At 40.4% G+C, this 20,598-nt stretch overlaps 1 protein-coding gene across 1 annotated transcript in view; it reads left to right on the top strand.

The window, feature by feature from the left end:
• b4galt6 (UDP-Gal:betaGlcNAc beta 1,4- galactosyltransferase, polypeptide 6) overlaps positions 1–18,033 on the top strand; it is a 25,688-nt gene extending 7,655 nt beyond the window's left edge. The window contains exons 3-9 of the mRNA XM_050054472.1: positions 2,095–2,208; positions 4,679–4,803; positions 4,950–5,066; positions 5,297–5,484; positions 5,703–5,825; positions 8,490–8,591; positions 11,016–18,033. Coding sequence (XP_049910429.1) covers positions 2,095–2,208; positions 4,679–4,803; positions 4,950–5,066; positions 5,297–5,484; positions 5,703–5,825; positions 8,490–8,591; positions 11,016–11,163 — 917 coding nt within the window. The 3' untranslated portion in view covers positions 11,164–18,033. The remainder of the gene's footprint in view (positions 1–2,094; positions 2,209–4,678; positions 4,804–4,949; positions 5,067–5,296; positions 5,485–5,702; positions 5,826–8,489; positions 8,592–11,015) is intronic.
• The last annotated feature ends 2,565 nt before the right edge of the window (positions 18,034–20,598 follow it).

Below are 20,598 nucleotides of genomic sequence, written 5' to 3'. Positions count from 1 at the left end.
AACAGGAGCTGGGGGGCAAACACTTTTTCACACAGGGCCATGTAGCTTTGGATTTTTTTCTTCCTCATTAATAAAACCCTTCATTTAAAAACTGCATTTTGTGTTTACTTGTGTTATCTTTGACTAATGTTTAAATTTGTTGGATGATCTGAAACATTTAAGTGTGGAAAACATGCAAAAAAGTAAGAAATCAGGAAGGGGGCAAACACTTTTTCACACCACTGTATATCTCGGTATTTCCTACAAAATGGGCTACATGTTCAGTTGCAAGCTGATCCACGGCTAATGTCACCTGTTATTTTTACTGCATGTGTTTTTCCATCACATAGCAGGGCAGGTAAAAGATGTTTACCTGTTGGAGGTGAGCTGTTGGCAGAGGTGCAGTAAGAGCCTGTTGTCTGTTTATTGTAAAGCACCAAAATAAGGACGTTTTGAGGTTTTGAGCAGTGACTTCACACAGCTTCTGCTCCAGTGAACATGAAACAGTAAAATAAACCAGATATCGAAAGTAGAAACAGGTAGGGCTGTACCCAAATATTCGGATATTCGAATATTCGTTTCTATGGGTAGGTATTCGTTATGGAAATTTGGTATTCGATATTCGTTTTTTATTTACTCTTTTTTTTTTTTCTTTTTTTTTTGTTACATATTTTGTGGTGCTAAATGTAGTCTTTTTGTTGTTGGTAAATGTAGGTTATCAATAAAAATCAAAACTTTTAAATTCCATTGTTAAAAATGTGAAAATATAGTATCGCCTACCAACGGAGCATTCGTCTGAGGCTGTGGATCAGTGCCAAGTTTTACCACTTTATCACTATTCCCTCTAACTTGTAGCTGTTTTTTCGTTATCTTTTGAATTTATATGAATTATGGAACCGTTTTTGTCAACGTTTGTTTCCCCCATTTTGTAAAATAAATTATTGTTTAAAGTTTCAACAAGTTTCTTTTGGAGTACGTGACACACGTGTGTTTTTGAAAACGACCGCGGACTGTCACCTGCTCAACGCATCAGTACCTTTGGATGCCATGACACTAATAGCCAATAATGTCAAAATATCATTTACAGACCGATTTAACAGACGATCACTGCTGCCCAACCCACAGGTCCATTTGCGGGTTCCGCGGGTTAGGGGTCGACCCGTGCATCACTACTCAGCTCAGTCTATAAATGCTGTACACAACAGTAAGGCTATAGAAGTTATATTCTATTCAGGCCGACAGAACCAGCAGCGCATCGGCTCTACAGTGCACGGCACTGCTGATTAACCATTTTATTGCAGCACAGAGTGTCTGCCAGCAACCAATTACTTGCAGAGGCTTCCTACAACTTGTTTCAACGGTTCCGATTTAATCAGAAGACAAATTAAACAGGATGACTAGCCAATGTGAAAATCAAAAGAAAGCATAGAATAATGTACTGAAGGAGACTGTTGTGCCATCACATTTTTTTGTGGTTTGAGAGCAAAGATCCAGCCGCCACTGTGCAAAACTCCACAATACAATTAGGTCCGAAAAAACCCCGGAGGAGTGCTTCGCAAGGAGTCTTTGAAAGGAGCCGAGCCTGGCGTAAAACCGGAGAGAGCTGCTACTGTATATTGTTGATTTAAATTGAACTCTCAAAGTCACGGAGCTCTGATCCTGCACAGTAGCACATATCTATAGGAGTCAGATAAATGGAGTGCAGTTAAAAGTAAATTACATCCCCCTGAAGTAAAGTATAAAGTAGTATCAAATGAAATGTTCAAGTGCCTCAGATCTCTACTTAGGTACAGATTATAAGTAAATGTACACACTAAATTATTTAGATGTATGCTGCTAATACTCATAATACATCATAATATGCATTTGATATCCACGTACATATAACTATTTTGGAAGTGCAGTAATAGGCTGCAGTTGATCATAAAGGCTACACTACCAGTTTACAGTCTCTCGAGGAAAACACTGATATTTACGGCCAAGAAAAACTAAGAAAGTGAATTGAAATGTGGGAATGATCACCAACACGGAGACGCAGAGCTCTGTCATTTGATGTAGGTGATGTGATGTGGAGTATTCTACTGTTATACCTGATGTTAGTTGTTTTTACTGCAGACTATCCTGATGGCAGTAACTCCAGTGAATACCTGGTGCAGCCAACCACGTACCTCCCTGAAAACTTCACCTACGCCCAGAACCTCCCCTGTCCAGAGCGATTACCTTCTATGAGTGAGTAGATTGGTGTTGATACAGGGGCTCAGTTATAGGTGCTGTATTTCAAGACAGATGCTAATCATGTTGTGCAGTGTTCCTCATAAAGGGCTCCACAGTGCAACATTTTTTCTGATGAACGTTAATTCTGTAAAAAAACTAGATGACGGAACAAAAATTAGGCCTTGCTGATGTTGATTTGTGTCCTCTCTCTGCAGTAGTTTCTTTACATAGCCAAAGAGCACCCGAGTAACACCACTGTACAGTCACAAGTGGAGTGGGTGTTTTTGCAGTTCTCACAACACAAGCAAAGTGATGCATCTTCTCCAGCAACACAATGTAGCTGGTCACAGTCATGTCAGTTTCAGGAGTTGCATTTTACCAGTTAAATTTTCATTAATATCACTTTGACTTTAAAGATATCGGTTTAATAGTTGTGATTCAGGACTTTCAGCATTTGGAGAAAAAAAAATGAATACAAATAAAGCGAGCCAAAGTCAGTAGGTTGCTGTTGTTTTAATGTGCCAAATACATATTTAATCAACATTTTGTACCTTCTCCTGCTGCGAAAATGTACGTATTATATAAGGTACACTGACAATCTGTGGCCCAAAAATGTCTTTTCCCTCTTATTTAATTTGCCAGTAGCAGCTACAGGCTGTGAATATTGATTAGGCTGCCACTTAGAAAGTCCTCTGACCTCTGGCTCTGCAGGTTTCAGCTGAATATTAAGTCATAGTTATTTCTAACTTAAGTTTATTTAAAAGTTAAACACTAAAACTAAACTGATTTATAAGAGGACTGAGTGGATCCAGATACGATGAGCAGATTAAATACTGAAATCAGACTCAGAAAGTGGATTTGATGATGATGATGATGATGATGATGATGATGATGGACTCAGATTGGATGAAACACTGTCAAACCTCAACCTTAATTACAGTGCCTTACAAGACTTAGCAGTCTTTATGCTTATTATTATTATTATTATTATTATTGTGAGTAGATAAAGCCACAAGTGGCAGTTCCAGAGGCCTGTACCACAAAGTAAGTTCAACAGAACCAGACTGAGGCTTTACGGTTTGCCTCAACAAACCGTAAAGCCTCAGTCTGAGATAACTGGTACCACAAGGGTGTTTATTAACTTTCTCTGTCAACCCAGGCTTTCTGTGAGCTCACATAAAACGAGTCAAATGACACGTGAAGCGCATCATATGACACTTAAAAATGATCGATAGTGTGCTGCTTACTTCCACCTTTGAATATTATGTTTTAAAAGTATTACAATTAAAAGTAACACAAGAGAGGAATGCTGGCCAAAATTACTAGTTGTGTGAACTTATTTTACCCCTTCATTTACTTCTAGCGTGACAGCTGTACATTCTGCAGCTCTTGAACTTTAAACTCGATGCAGTTGATTTAAACGTCACACTCAAGAACTTCATTTAGTTCTGACGCTGTCCCAAAATGACGTATATGTGGAAATCACTTTTGTTTGGACAGATCGCAGTGAAATTAATTTTACTGATTGAATATTATCTGTGATAAATACCAATAGACTAATCTATTAGCTGTAATATAGCAGCAGTGTAAAACGGACTTCAGCAAATCAGATCCAAGAATAAGTGCAGAACCCAAAGTGGTAACTGTATGGTATGATTTAAGGAAATTGTAGCATATTTCCTATGCAAGTAAAAGTCATCCTGATTAAAAGTATTTTATAGAAGGCTTGTTTTAGAGCCAGTGTGTGCAGATGGACCAGAGAACACTACAAACACATTCAGTAGTTCAGTGAGAGCAACAACAACCTTGCGAATAAAACAAAACAATATTCTTGCTCATATTTTCTGCATCACTGATACTTAAGGGCCAGTGTAGAAAGTAACACTGCTGTACTTGCACAGCTTTGTTCGGTGGCATTTATGTAACATTGCAGCGCAATAAGTTGGATAAAGTGCAGTTAATTTTGTTTTTTTTCCTCAGTTGAGAATCTGTATCACTCATATATTTGATTGATTATAGAGTGAAATTACTGAAAGAAGCTGTGAATGGAGCTTTTTAGATGGTTTTAAGCTGAAACTCTGAACAAAACTTGTCCTGACCAGGTCAGGTCTGCAGCATAAGTTACTGTGGTGATCTAGCCTGGTAACGAGAGCCACCTTCGTACAACAGAAAATCCCCTGATCTTGCTTCGTGACACACTCCTAAGATTCAAACCTATTTTGTGGTCATCCGAACAGAGTAGTTCTGATCACCTGGAATCAAAGCTGCAGACAGTTAGCAATAAGCAGGTCTCAGGCTTCACAAAGCTGAGCACTGTCTCTTCAGCTGGCTTAATTCTGTTTAAAGAACCAGTCACTCACTTGTTTTCTCATTACAATGTGTGCAGCGGTGAAAGTGTCTACTTACAAGATGTCCATCCCCCTCCCCCCTTTGGTTGCTGGTGTACCAGTGGCATAATCTAATCTTCCCCTTAAACTCTCCACAGAGGGCCTTATGGAGGTGAACATGACAGAGATCCCCATGGAGGAGATAGAGCTGAAGTTCTCCAAGTTTTACGACATTGAGTTTGGAGGCCATTGGAAACCAAAGGACTGCAGACCTCGCTGGAAGGTGGGTTTAGTAATTAAATATCCTATCAACAAAGTACATTTTAAAGCATAATGTCAGTGATGCAGAATGGATGAAAAGAACAAACCTAGAAACCAGGTGGATTTAGTGGGTGTACGTCTGTTCTTACTGTAATATTTGTGCTTTAGGTGGCCATCCTGATTCCATTTAGAAACCGCCATGAACACCTCCCCATCCTCTTCCAACACCTCATCCCTATGCTGCAGAGACAGCGGCTGCAGTTTGCCTTCTACGTCATCGAACAGGTACAGTCTGTTGGTGTATGTATGTGTGTGTACTGCAGTGTATGGTGTTGGACTGTGTGTGTGTGTGTGTGTGTGTGTGTGTGTATCTCTGCCCACCTACAAGTCTAACATTCAGCTGAATCAAACTGTTCTAAACTCATGCTGTGTGGATCTGCGGAAGAAGAAAAAAAAGTGTGAAAAGCATTTTGGATGGTGAAGGAAGTCCCTGACATTAATATGTGTGTGTTCAGAGTGGGAGCCAGCCCTTCAACAGAGCCATGCTGTTTAACGTGGGATTCCTGGAGGCCATGAAGGACTTGGACTGGGACTGCTTGATCTTCCATGATGTTGACCACATCCCCGAGAATGACCGCAACTACTATGGCTGTGGTCAGATGCCACGCCACTTCGCTGCCAAGCTGGACAAATACATGTACATGTGAGTGTGTCATTAAAATGTAGATTTTTTTTTTAAAACATATATAATGTAAATGCCCAAAGCAAAATGAACTTTAGAAGTAATATTGAAACAAGTGCAGATTTTCTTCTGTGGCGATGACAAATAGACTGAAGAGTTGACATGCAATATTTGGGCATGTAGTGAGCGATCTAGATGGTGTAGATCTATGTTTAACTTGTGTTTGTTGTTGTTTCCAGCCTTCCATACAGCGAGTTCTTTGGTGGTGTGAGTGGACTCACTGTGGAGCAGTTCCGTAAGATTAATGGCTTTCCCAATGCATTCTGGGGCTGGGGAGGAGAGGACGATGACTTGTGGAACAGGTAAGTGTTTTGAAGAGGGGTTTAAAGTGGATTCATAAAGTATTAAGAACCCTCCACCTTAGAATTATAGGGTTCTATCTGACATCTTTGTCAAAATTGAGTTATTCATATTTTCTGTGACCACTTACTATGACTTATGACTAGTAAGTTTTCACAGTCTTACTATGATTTATGCTATTTGGAATGCAAAATTTTGAAGCTCAATATCTCAAAACAGCTGAGAACGCACATAGAACCTTATAATTTTAAGGTGGGGAAGTTTGAAAATGAAAGAAACCTGGAGGTGTTTAGATCAAAAAGACATGAGTTTACCAAACCTCGGCAGCCCACTCCTCATCACTGCTGCAATCTACAGGCTCCAGGCTACATTAGCTGCCACTAGTATAATACACCACAATCTCCAGACAAACTGTCGGCAGAGGAGTTGCATTGTGGGAAATGTAGGTGCCAGGATTTGACGAGGAAGAAGAATGTGTAAATTATTCATTTAAAAACTTTTATGTTTATCTAAATAATGTTATTTTAAATATCTCATTATTCGGCAGTGAACACATTGGAAAGAGTAAATCAGGAGGTGTCTGTCTTGTATGATAAAAACTCGTGGAGACATTCAACCAAACAAATGACATACTTATCTAAATCCTGCCGAGCTCTGAGGCCCCGCCTTCACTTCCAGCAAATCGTGTGCAAAGCATAGTGGAGATTTTATACCCACTGAGGATACACACATGCATCCTTGGAATTTCTCTGAAAGAAGGAAATTCGGAAGGATCCTTGACATTGGATCAGTCCTTCGGCAGGGTTCAGTGACGTAGCCTCCTTGAAATTGGGCCGTCTGAGGATCCTTCTTTGACTTTGAGAAACACCCCGTATCTCTGGTTCTGCTGCGTCTACCGTGATCCTTTTTAATGCATCTGACAGAGTTATAGGAGTGTCATTTTAAATCTTCAGAGTGGTCTTCTAATGATTAAAGACAAAATGTTTGCTACAGTGTGTGTGAGGCAGCCCTTAGTAGATGAACGTAGGACATCAGGTGACTTGGGCCAGCTCACTTTATGAAGGTTCACATCATGATACAAATGTGGGGTCCAGTTTCTAACCAGTGTCAAGACACATAACATTCTCTACTTTTCTTCTGAATGTAGAACAACAGCAGACCACTACACAGGCTCCCTGTGGTGTCCATGGTAACCTGCTGAAGGTATCTGCACAAGGTGTTTCTGGACAGTTAGTGACAGTATCATAGTGAACCATAGATGTCTACAAGGGAGGACATATTCTAATTTTAGATTCTAGTTTTGATTAAATTCATCCTTTTAGGCATAAATGAATGTCTTTTCTCCATGACCTGGGTCGTGTTTATCAAACATCTTAGGATCATTCGTAGGATTCATGCTGAGAGTAAGCCTTTAAGTAAAATGCGATTCAAGTTTGATTCATGACTGCTGAAGTTGTTGGATCATCTGACAGAATAAAAAAGTGGTACTTCACAAGGACAAGGACTGATTTTGTCAAAACAATCTTTTAATAAGCTCAGGGTGTTGGGTACGGATGATTTGTACCATGCACGTGTACGATTGCCCCCACCCTCCACTCCCCCGCTGCTCAGCTTTCACATTAGTAATGTCGTTCCATACCCAAGTACACTTGCATCATCATCTACATGACATTTTTGTTGTGCTACAGTATAGAAAAAGGTGCTGCATACAGACACTGCTGAGGGGGGTACCGTCATTTGTCGGAATTGGCGGAGCAGTGAGGCACAGCTCTGCTCCTGGCTGAGGAGGAGTCGCTGCTGTCGGGCGTGGAGCTCTCTGCCTCCCACCTAATGGGAGCTCAGACTGCAGGTTGAAGGCGACAGCAAGGCCTTACCTGGGTCTGTTCATGGTCAGCTGTGCGGCTGTCTGATATCGAGGCATCAGTATTAAATTTATACTGTTTGTTTCATAACTGGTTAAAAATACATGAACTGTACTCCTATTGTGAAAACCTCCACAATCTTATTATGTGTTCCTGAAACATCCCTCCTCCCTCAGAGTCCCTCTGTCAGACCTTCATCTCCTGGAGTTCCTAACAGGTCCAGACTGCTCTGCAGCTCTGATAAATATCAGCACTGATGGAAGTGATTTCCTGTTAGGAAAGTTCATAAAATTATTTTCTAGTCCTTAAAGTTGGATATAAACTGCGTCACTCTAAGAATCACTTAATATTTGCCCTGATATTTTATGATTCCCCACATTAACTATGATGTAGTTTGATTTTGTGACATGGGGGTTCTCACTGACCCCTCACAGCAAGAGAGGATCGGATCAGGACTCATTGGCTGGTTTGGACCCTTCTCTGTGGAGTTTGCATGTTCTTCCCGTTTTAGTGTGGGTGTTCTCTGGGTGCTCCGGCTCCCTCCCACAGTCCAAAGACATGCAGGTTAATTGTTGACTCTGAATTAATTAACACACAGCTTTATGCTGTCAGCTGACTGCGAGCAAATTATAAACACACCTGTAAGATATTTGTTGTGTTTGTATCAGCAGATTGTCAGTAGACTGTTTACAGTGTTCGTAGCTTCAGTTTAACTGAAGCACATCAAACATATTGGTTTAGGCTGATTATAGAGTCATGTGGGTTTAATCCTGTAAATAGTAATGGAGCCTGGTTTTTCCACAGGGTTCACTATGCTAGTCTGAATGTCACTCGACCAGAGGGAGAGATCGGCAAGTACAAGTCAATTCCTCACCACCACAGAGGAGAGGTACAGTTCCTTGGGAGGTAAGACAACTTTCTGTCTCACATCTACAGTAAGGTCTCTATTCTGAAGAATAAATGTTGAAAAATTGTTAGAAATGTCTTTTAAATATTTACTAGCCTTGGGCAGTATCATGGTATTACGGTATACCAGGGTATTAAGTAATCCCGACGATATAATTTTCTGTGCTGAGAGGCACTCCTCATTTTATTTAACTCATGTAGTTTCATTTATTTTTTCATTTATTTATTCCTTTTGACCCCTCCCCAGGGTATAAGGGGCAGACAAAAAAAAATAACATTAACAAATCAGGACAGGCGGCAGCCAATGCACAACAAAATAAATAAAACAGAATTTGTGTACATACATACAAGTCAAAGCAAATCAAGAGAAACTATTCAAGATTCTCTTTAAAAGTTTCAACAAATTTGACAAGACCTTTACTTTTCGAGATGACATTAACTTTTGAAACTTATAAATATTTGGATTTGCTCTATAGAACTGTCCGACCAACTCTCTTCTCTCTTTATCAAAAAAAGAACACACAAGTACATAATGATATTCGTCTCCTCGATTGCCAGTCAAACAAAGAGTACATTTCCGGGGGACATTTTCACGATCATACCTGCGCTCAGAGATAGGTAACTTATGATTTCCACACCGAAACTTAGACAAACAAACTCTTTCGGCAGGTCTTAACATAATCAGATAAGGTTCAAAAGTGAAATCAGTTTTAAACAATTTATAACTATCACATAAAGGGTTACTTTGTAATTTCTCATGCCATCTCTGTAGTTCCATATCAGATAATCTACGTTCAATCATTAATTTTAAATATTTAGGGTTCATCCGTCCAGCGTCATGCCATAAGTACGATAAACCACAATCATCAAGAATATTTTTAACTTTGGAAATCCATTTACACTGAAAAATATTGTCATCATACAAAGTCTTGAAAACAATAAACACAGTCAAAGAGATTTTTGCTGTATTATGACTAATTAAATGTACCCAAAAGTTAATCATTCTCATGTTTACCTTTAAATCTAAACTATTTCGACCAAACTCTCCATAAATAATACAATTTGCTGTGCGTTTATTAACATTAAGTAAACGTTTCAAGAAAGATCTGTGAAGCATTTCAATTTGGTCAAGTTTATGAAATCCCCAGACTTCACTTCCATATAAAAGAATAGGCACTATAAGCTGGTCAGATAACTCACATTGTATATCAACAGGTAACTGTAATCTAGTAACTCTGTTTTCCAAGGAGAATAAAGCTCTTTTAGCTAGTTTAACTTGCTTAGCTATTGCTTTATCAAATCGTCCATTAAAATTAAATAACGTCCCAAGATAGTCATACTCAAAAGTAACTTCTAATTTATCTGAACCAAACTTAAATTCTGGGAGTATCCATAATTTCCCCCTAGAGAAAATAACAACCTTTGTTTTGTCTGTGTTGACAGTTAAATACCAGTTTTTACAATAAGAAGCAACTGCATTTAATGCGGCCTGTAATTCTGAGTCTCTGCCAGTACAATCGTATCATCCGCGTAAAGCAGGACATATCATTTCAAATATATCCCTATTTCACCATTCATCACATTGCGGCATTCAGTTGAAAAAAGTTGAAGTCCGTTGTACCATTGACTCACATATTTTTCAAAGTCATTTAAATATAGTGCAAACAATAGTGGTGATAAATTATCCCCCTGACGCACTCCTACATTACATACAAATTGTTCAGATAAATCATAACCAGCTCTAACATAAGATTTGGCATTCTCATAAATATTATGTATCACATTTAATACTCTTCTGTTTATACCAAGTGCAACTAATTTAAACCATAGTGATGACCTATCTACCAAATCAAACGCTTTTTTATAATCAACAAAAGCACAATACAGTCTTTTTTTCTTATACAAGTACCATTCAACCAGTGAGTGAAGAACAAAAATAAAATATGGTCAAGGGTTGAAAAGCCTTTCCTAAACCCTGCCTGCTCTTCTCCAAGAATTCTTTCAGACTCTATATAAGCAGTTAGTCTGTAATTTAATACAGCCGTAAAAAGCTTACCAATACAACTAAGTAAAGTAATACCTCTGTAATTGCATAGCTTGTGCCACCAGAGGTCAGTCTCTGGTTTCTGCTGATGAAACCGGTAGCTGAGCCGGTAGCTGAGCTAAAAGACACCATGACACTGAGTGGTGAAGGAATAATGCCCGGGCCACAAAGGCTGCGTGAGCAGCGTCATCACAGGACCTTGTTTGTTTTTTCTGCAGTACAGGACCATGAGTTTTATTTTGTTTCTGTCAAGTTTAAACAAAGGGTTGTTGAGTTAATGAGACAATTAAGCTAGTCTCAGTTCCATAACAGCACAGCGTTCCTGCCTTTCTTTTATGTATATTGATATTGATATAAGTACTGTGTGACTGTGTTTGTAGGTATAAACTGCTGAGGTATTCCAAAGAGCGGCAACACTTGGACGGCCTCAACAACCTCCATTACAGCCCCCAGATTTCCTTAAGCAGCCTCTATAAGAACATCACGGTGGACCTGTACCCCGAGCTTGCCCCTATCGCAGACTACTGAACTGCCCCCACCAACCCCCCACCCAACCCCTCCTCCACACCCCCAGCTCACCCAGCTCCCCTCCGGCCTGGCCTCCTAGTGCCCTGTTCAGCCCGAGGCAGAGCAGTGGTGCAGCTGAGGAGAGGAGGGGGGCACAGGCCGGGAGGGGTGAAGAGGCGCACCATGTAATGCTGCCAAGAAATCTTAGTGAGGAAAAAAAGAAAAAAGAAAATCCAAACCGAAAAAAAAGAGGAAAAAATGAAGAGGCAGTGGCAAGTCTCTCACAGTGAACTGTTGATTGTGTGTGTGTCTGTGAATCTGTGTGTGTGCGCGTGTGAGTTTATGTGCGTGTGTGAGATGGATGAATTGCTGCATGTCTTTTTGTCCGTGCCGGCTTAACTACTACGAGTTGACATGAGTTGGTTTAGGTTGGAGGGAGCAGCAGCATCTCAGCTCTGATGTTTACTGCAAAGCCTTAATGTGGCAGAACCACAGCTCCCTCTGCTCGGCTCCGCACTGCTTCACTTCTGATGTATCACCGTCACCTTACAAGCCAACAGACAAGTTCTTGTCTCACTTTCTACTATCATTTGTTTTATACATATCATTCTGTTCGGCCACAGTATTCCTTTATAAGGAGGGATCTGAGCGAGGTTGACTTTAATGTTTGTGATGTACTTTTTCTTTTCTTTTTTTTTAATTTTGATACGTGGTATTTATTTTTCTCTGATTCAGGATGTTTAAAGAAGCACTCCTGTCTGTGTCACTCAAGTGTTCGCTGTTTGTTTTGCTGCACTGCTGCTGAATCCGCATGAACATGTATGTAAATATCGGCCTCTTAAAGCTCGAACACAGAACACAAATATGTAAATATGGGCCTTTAAATGCTCGGGCATATTACAGTGATATTCCAGTGAGGTTTGAATTTTATTTTGGCAGCTACCTTCGTTCTAAGGATTTAATAAGAGTGAGTGGTTTCTTCCTATCAGGAAGATCTTCTAACAATATAGGATGTTTGGCTTAAAAAAAAACTGAAGTATCCAAATCTTAAGATTTGACATTATCTTTTGCATGCCTTAATTTATTTTGTTTACCAGATTTTTTTTCTTTTCAAGCATAAATTATTTCATCAGTTAGAGATGTGTACATTTTTAATTTTGCCTTTTGTTGTGCTTTTTTTTCCCTTTTGAGGTGCACTGTGTGAAAAGAGTAGAGCTGCTCCTCAGAAGGAGGGAGGCCTTACTGAGTCTCTCCTCCATGACTGTGTACAGGGAGCAGGGTCGGCCATTACAGCAGGAGTGTGTCCACACAACATGCTTTAGTGCAGGTTCATGGTCTCATGTGAGTGTATATTTTTTTTGTCTGAGATGTGTTTTTATTTTTTAGATTTTTTTTATGATTTTTATTCAGATGATTTAGTGCTGGACCATGTGATAAAGCTCTTCATTGTACTGTACCATGCGCTGAAGCATGGGGATTTGGGCTGGATGCTGTGTGTCTGGACTGTGGTGTTATTATTTTTTTAAGCTCGTCAGGCAGTCAGAAGGGCCAGAATGAGAGAACCTTAGCGTCGGCTCCTTACGGCTGAAGCTACTGCTGTTCTTGAATGGCACACGCTGTGAAAAGTTTAATTTCTTAAAGCTTTGAGCACTATAAAGATGGAGAGAAACGTGTAGGCAGATTATTTTTGACCAGATGTTCACTGTTAAGATTATCCTCTACATTTCTAGGTTTTTGAATTTGAACATGAATAGTTGTATGTTTGGACGTTGTCCTGAGACGTTAAATCAGAACTCTGGCCATTTTTTGACCCGGACCTTACTTCCTGTCCTGTCAGACTATTTAATCTTGTTACTTGCTTCATGATGACTCCCTTAGAGGCCCCTATACACTGTGCGATTGTGGTCTTTGTTAGTCCAAGCTGTGGTCCTACGTCTCACTGGGAGACTCGTCCTCCAGTGGCCAATTTAGAGCTGTGGTGACCAAAGATATGTAAGAACTTTAGAACCAAATAGTCTCTATGTGACTGCTGCTGAGACCCACATCTACAAACCCACCAATCGAACTGTCCAACCTGACAGATAAGCACATACACATACCACATTAGCTGTGTGCTGTATCTATCTTTGGTGTCGTAAAAGTCATTTTTTATTGTAAAAAAACAACTTGCCATGAGGTACATTTAATACCTATTCTGGAGCTCTTGATCATATCACATAATCCTCATCACAAGATGGAGATTGCCCTGTTGTCACGGAGACATAGATGGATAGATAGTAGCAGATAGACAACTTGGGAAAATCTGGCTGCTGATGAAGATCATGTGAAATGATTGAAAGCTCCAGGGGAGCTACTAAATGGTCCTTGTTGTGAGACTGTTTTGGTAAGGACTGAGCATTAAACCCAACATGCATTTTTAAAACATGAGTGGCAGCAGATGGATTATGCGTCATTTCTTTTTAGAGATGAAACAGTTTGTTGATTAATCAATTAGTCGATGATAGAAAAAGTTGATCTGCAATTATTTTGAAAATTGATTAGTTGTTTCAGTCATTTTTTAGACAGAACAAGCAAATAAAAGCATCACATAGGACTCTGTAATTTGCAGATTAGTTGAGGATAACAATAATTAGTTGCAGGGTGCTTAACTGTTTTTTGTCCGCCAGCTAAATGGCTAGTGAATCTTCAGATTTTACCAGCCACTCTACAGATGACAATTATGTTTTTTGGCTGGTGAGTGAAGCAAATCTACCAGCTACTCACATATTTTGACAGCATTTGGCTGGTGGACAGTGTTAGTCTTGTACCCTGGTCACAGCCGTAAAATTGTTTTCTATTTTGGATGTACAGTAGCGCTGCGGTTGACCACACTCTGACATGCCTCGACACTGATATGATACAGTCACACTAATGTCGACCAAAACTGTATGAGACCCATCTTGTGTCTTGTGTCATCATGGTAACACACAGTGTCCAGGGTCTGCAGTCATGTTTTCTTGGTGTGTCTCTCCTGTCAGTACAAGCAGGCTAATAACAGCATGGCTTATTTCAAAGTGGTGACACTCACTGTGCAATAAGACATGCTGGTGTTTCAGTAATTTTGCACCACTTTTCACCGGGGTGCTTCAGTGGTGCTTTAATGACTCGTGCTGTGTTGATTCTTTGCGTGCTGTTTAATATTTGGAGTGGCACACACCTGAAAGCCTGACACAGGTGCACATTTAGCAAAGCAGGTGATGAGATTTTGTCGACAATAGATGGACAGGCGAGATAACGGAAAATAGGTCTCAGGTATAAAATGGCCAGAGTAATGTTTCTAATTTATTTTCTATAGTTTTCCTCCACACAAACGCTGCAAGGCCTTCTGGGAAAGGCAGTCTTTAAGCCACGGTGGATATATCCTGACCTCACCTGCCCCCCACCCTTTTCCCAAAAGCCCTTGCAGCAGCAATCGTCAGAGCAGCCCGTATATGTTTACAGTTTTTGTTTGTTTGATTGTTTGTTTTTCCTCAAAGGCAGACACAGCTGAGCCTCACACTACAATACAATCTGATTGGTGTTTAGCTACAGAGCTAACACAAAATTGCATGTGGATCAGATGAGAGAGAAGTGCAGAGTCACCAGTCAGTCTGATGTTGTGCTGAAGTGCACCTCTTTTAGCCGTGCTCCTTCCTGTCGGGAGAACTGGGGGACTTTGAGAAGTGCTGGTTTAGCAGATGATTCTCTTGTGCTACGCCTTTCTTAGCTTAGAACCACATTTTTGCATAAGAGGAGAAATCAGCCCTGTTTATAGGTAACTGACTGCGATCAGACCGTGTAGCAGTAAGCTGGAGTATTCTTTAGAAGTGGATGCTTACTTCATCACAACATATTTGTGACTCTTGGTGATCAGCTGGTTAGGGCATAAACACTACCCCCACCCCCGCTAGACACACACACCTTGTTGATCTGCCCCTCCTGTTGTTACAGTGTCTAAAGCAGCAGTAATGCCTTAATTATGAATTACTGTTTGTAGTGAAATATCTGAGAAGCAGTGTCAAGATTTAGTTTGTAAACATATTCAATATCTGTGAACCCACTTCCACAAGCCTGGACTGAATCATCTGGTACAGTAGTTAATACAGTACATATGAAGCTGTTGGAGTTTTTCTTTGAGGGTTACCAAAAATGTCTCCATCACAAATAATTGAATATCCCAAACTATCTAAAAACAAAGATTTCTTTTTACGAATTGTTGTGCATTATTTTTCTTTTCTCTGTTTAATTCAGAGTGCAGCATCACAATGACTTAATGTAAGAAAAGCGAGTAGTTCCCAGCATGAAGAGCTGTTGACAAGGCAGTCAGCATGTAGCGCTTTAGATCAGGCTACATTCCATTACGCTCATGGATCTGCTTAGTGCGTCGTTTGCATGGCCGAAGCCAAAACTCTCCAGATGCCAAATGCTAAACTGGGTAGAAACTTGTCTTGAATCAGTTTTCTAAATTGTTTGTATTCATCCGCAGCTCTGATAAGTGCTGGGCGTCGGGTCAGTGGGTCCCAGTATAAGCTGAGGTTGACCCCACCTGCCCCTGCAGCCCTGTTTATCACACATCTGAAATCTAAAAGTATGTAAGACCGTTCAGATGCTGTGTCCACCATTAGACAACTGTATTCCATTTTGCAGTATTTATTTGTGCCTTGAGTTCTTCCTTATTTCTTTCTTTTTTACTTTACATTGTAAATGAAGAGATTACAAATGTTTTTGTTTTTCCTGAATTTGTCAACTTTTGGTCCCCTTCATATCAATCATATCAACATGTGTGAAATATGTCTACAATAAGAATCCAAAAGATCTGATGATGTTCATGGCTGCCTTGACATCGTGTAATAATCCACTGTGACTGCCAGTGGGTCATGTTCAACAAAAGCTTTGCCCATATGCACTAAGCGACTGAGCTGCAAGGGCTCTCTGCACATGTGCATGTCCTCGCAGTCGAGATTTAGTCTCATTTCCCTAAGAAATTCATACAAATCAAACTTAGCTGTCCTCCAAAAGAGCAAGCACATATCCTTCTGTCATCAATGATTTCAAGCACAACTTGCTGAAGCTGCAAGGCTAATCCACCAATCCAGAATCCTCGTTTATATAGCCTTCAATCTGCATGGCCTAGCCTACAAATACATATGTGGACGAAGTAATGTAATTCCCATCTAGTTCCCATGTGCATGATGACAAGAGCAGGTACACAGCGGCTTTGCTTTTGTGAACAGCGCTGCGGGCAGCTTTCCACTGATGAGCAGTTACTGAACAGCATGATGTTGTGATGTGTCCATGTTGGTGATTCGACACATTCATCCCCGTGCTAATTAATCTTGGTTCCAGTGTTTTACATTTCATTATTGTGACATTGTTTTAAAAAAAAAAAATTTATTTGACTGATTATTAATAATCAGAACCTGACTGATAAATCGATTCATACCGGCCACCAAATATATGCTTGAAGTCGTTAACAAACAGTGTTTCTGTTGCATAATTTGTCCACCAGAGAGAGCTGACAAGTTTATTTATCGACTGCAAAATGCTCTAAACACGTTTGGATCACATTCTTAAAGAATCACTTTGTAAAATATTTATTACAAGGTTTACGCACTGGAAATTTTCCAGAGTTTTGTGGCCTCCATCTGCAAATGGAAATTGCTCATAAGTATGATAAGAGTAGAGCTGAAATCTTCTGATGTTGGTGTATTGCAGATGGTATCGCTGTATATGGCAGCCATCAAGTAAGAAGAGCTTGTCTTAAGAAATGCACCAAAGGGTCTGTTAGTAGCTTCTGGAGCTCTGGATTTTTATCAATTAATCTTCTGCAGCAGACTCTCTGTCTCAACTTTTAAGCCAACATTGACGGCAGGTCCTTGAAAATACTAAATGTTCAAAAACGTATTTTGAATTCATCCCAAAAGGGCGACATTCATCTGCTGAGGAAGATCATGTGATACAGTTTAAAGCGCCTGAAAAGCTACCGATGGACATTTATGTGAGAAACCAAGAATGGGTTGTCTCAAAATGTTTGAATTTATTTCAGCATAGTGTTGCCTTTACATCATTTGTCCACCAGAGAGTGCTGACTAGTCTTGGAAACAACAAAAGAACAAACTCACGGGATCCTTACCCAAAATGTTTGTGCTTACGTAAAATGAGTATTGGTTGTAATGTTATCAAGTTTTTGTATTCATCCAATATAAATATCAGTATCTGCCTCAGATTCTAGTATTGTCGGGCCCCAAATGAGAACTGAACCATTTTCATTATAAGTAGACAAACACCATCCCCTGATGAAGACCACGAGATGTGGCTGAAAGTTTCCAGTAAGCGGACCTTGTGTTAAGAGTTCTGTTTTTGTCAGACTGCTGTTTCTTCGGTCAGTATTGAACCCTCTGGCACAACTACACAGTTGATATATTGTCATCAGATATTGTTTTTAATCAGTCTGGGTGTTTGACCACGTCACACACATGATTTGGACGGTCCAACATCTTTTCTTTGAAGTTCTTTGATCCTCTGTATGTCCTGATCGTCTGATCACCAACTTCTTTGTTTCCACATGAGTCCGCATTGAAGAACGAAGCTGAGTCCCACACTGAGCCAACCCTGTGAACATTTTAATGTAGCACCCCGACCCCACAACCTCCCTGCCCAACCACCCCCTTCCCCACCCAACCCCCCCCCCTCCAGACATCAATCACTGAACTTCTTTACATGGTGAAGTTAGCTCCATTGTCAGATTTCTGCAGTCTTTGGTAACAGACAGTATAAACAGTTTGAGTCTGGTGTTGAATTGTTACTTTGTAAAGTTTTTTTTCTTTGTCAACAAAAGACAAAATAAACACTTCATTGCCATATTCTGGAAAACAGACTTGTTTGTCTCATTTTTTTTTACAGTTTTATATGACAATACATTTGTTAAAAACTGGGGGGAAGCAACAAATTACATTTATCCTTGTAACAAAGTCTTTTGTTTGTTTTTAAAAACACGTCATTTTACTTTTAAGAACTTTTTATTACAAGTATTGTATTCTGCTCATGGATGGATAACTGAACAGGTCTACCGGACACATGCCTAGGGGCCCAAAGTGTCAGGGGGCCCCCCTCTCGCCTTTACCTTCAAAACATGTACCAACCAGGAAGAGACTCAAATTGACCACACAGAGAAACAAAAAAGACCATAAAGAGATGCAAAGGACCTCTATGGAGACACAAAATAACAAAAGAGAGACACAAAACAACCAAAAAGAAAAAAATACATAAAAGAGATGCAAAACTACCACAAGGAGATGCAAGAATACCACAAACAAGATAACCACAGAGACAAAAAGACGCATAACGACTACAAAGACATGCAAAACCACCACTAAGTCTATGCGTCTTGTTTCTTGAAGAGATGCTGGGGCCTTTTGCATATGTGCCCAGGGGCCCCTTGTCTCATAATCCGCCAGTGATGATACTACATTTCAGATCGTGTGTGTTATACAGTAGAGTAAAAAACAAAAGTCACACGAGAAAGTCCTGATAAATTGTTGAATGGGACAGACATAGGGTGGTGAATCAGCAGCTGCAGCAAAGGAGAAGCTGCAGGTGTGTCGGTGGCCACAGGAGGGCAGAGCAACAGAGAGGTGACACTGCACTCTGCTGACTCTCAGTAACATGTATGTTCTACATGTATGCATTCACTGACTGTGCAGGAGGTGTGAGAGGTGTGGTTGCAACCAGGCCGGGGCTTAATGAACTGTACTCGAAATGGAGATTCTTTTTTATCTGTAATCCGATAAAGAATGAGATATAAGGCCACAAGTTGATTCTTCGTTATTAAAGGTGTTTATTCAACGTGTTTAAATGCACCTCACGCTGACACACAGTCACTTATTGGACCAGGGTAAAGTGTTTCAGGGACATCCAAAAGGTTGAACAAATCCAAACATCTTTAAAAGATATCATATGCATTCATCTGCACAGGACCAGAACTGCATGGCCAGAGGCTACCTTAATTGAAGCAAGGGATTTTAACAATGCCAACCTGTCCTGCCAAGGTATCACCAACACCTATAATGTGTGGTGGTAACACACTTGATCTTGTTTACACTCTTCTGAAGAGGATATAAGGCCTTTCCTTGTTCCCTCATCAGCAAATCCAACCAGATCACACCATTACAAATGGATTAACCCACACGAGGCATCTGGACCTGATGGCATCTCTTGCCGAGCTCGCAAGGTGTGCGCAGATCAACGAACAGATGTCTTCACAGATATTTTCTACCTTTCACTGCTCCACTCTGTTTCAAGAAGTCTACCAAGTCCATGTACCCAAAACGACCACAGCCCCCTGCCTGAATTACTACCGCACAGCAGTCTTCAACTTGCAGTTAGTCTAAATCTTCATCACTTCCTCCCTCCCTAACCCACTGGACGTACTGAAGTGTTCATAGACTGTAGTTCAGCATTCATCACCACTGTGCCCTCTAAGTTCTTCATCAAGCCCAGAGACCTGGGACTCAACACCGCCTTCTGTGACTGGATCCAGAGCTCCCGATGTTACTATAGTGACAGGAATCGGCATCACCAGGTCATTTTGTTGTAAGCCTGTCATAATGACAGCATAATAAAAATTAAAAAATAAACTCAGCACTGAGTGACACAAGTTAGAGCAGGAAGACTAGAGGAGAAACAGCAGAGATTCAAGATTCAAGATTAACTTTATTGTCTCACAAAGTGAGAAATTTGTTCTGGGCCGTTCGCCCATGCTGCAGCCACAACGCAGAGCATACAATAAGCAGAGCATACAGGTCCAGGTGGGAAAAAACAACTCATTTCCCTTCCAGGAAATGGAGTGTCTGACGCTGTAAACATACATCGGTGGATTATGAGACAATGGGGCCCCTGGGCACAGATAGGCCTCTAAGCTACAAAAGGCCCCACAGCCTCTCCTGTATAAGAACAGGACACAGACTTTGTGGTGATTTTGCCTCTTTTGTTGTTTCGTGTCTCTCTGTTGTCGTTTTGTGAAATTTTGTGGTTATTTTGTGTCTTTTTGAGTCTCCTCACAGTCGGTACATTTTAATTCAAGGAACATTTTGCAGCTGAAGGCCAGGGGGACCCCTAATATAGGTTCCCCTGGGCATGCCCCGTAAGCCAGTTCAGTAATCAGTCTATGGACTTATATTTGTGTGATCGATTGCCGTGGACCAATTTGGGCCAGAATGCCAGGGCTTAATATTTGCCCTAGTCCAGTCCTGCTTGTCCCTATTGGGCTATTACATCTCCAATGTAATTAAAATATACAGCTTTCAACATCATTCAACCACAATACACTACAAATATGGAAATATATAAACATCACACAATACACCATTAAGCAATAGACCTTGGAAATGCACAGTACAAGTCACTATAAATAGGTGCAGCTCTGGTTTGCTTTTAGCC

This window comes from Epinephelus moara, chromosome 10, assembly GCF_006386435.1.
Source record: "Epinephelus moara isolate mb chromosome 10, YSFRI_EMoa_1.0, whole genome shotgun sequence".
In the NCBI taxonomy this organism is placed as follows: domain Eukaryota; kingdom Metazoa; phylum Chordata; class Actinopteri; order Perciformes; family Serranidae; genus Epinephelus; species Epinephelus moara.
The sequence above is the reverse complement of the archived record's forward strand: the minus strand, read 5'-3'. Positions and strand labels throughout refer to the sequence as shown.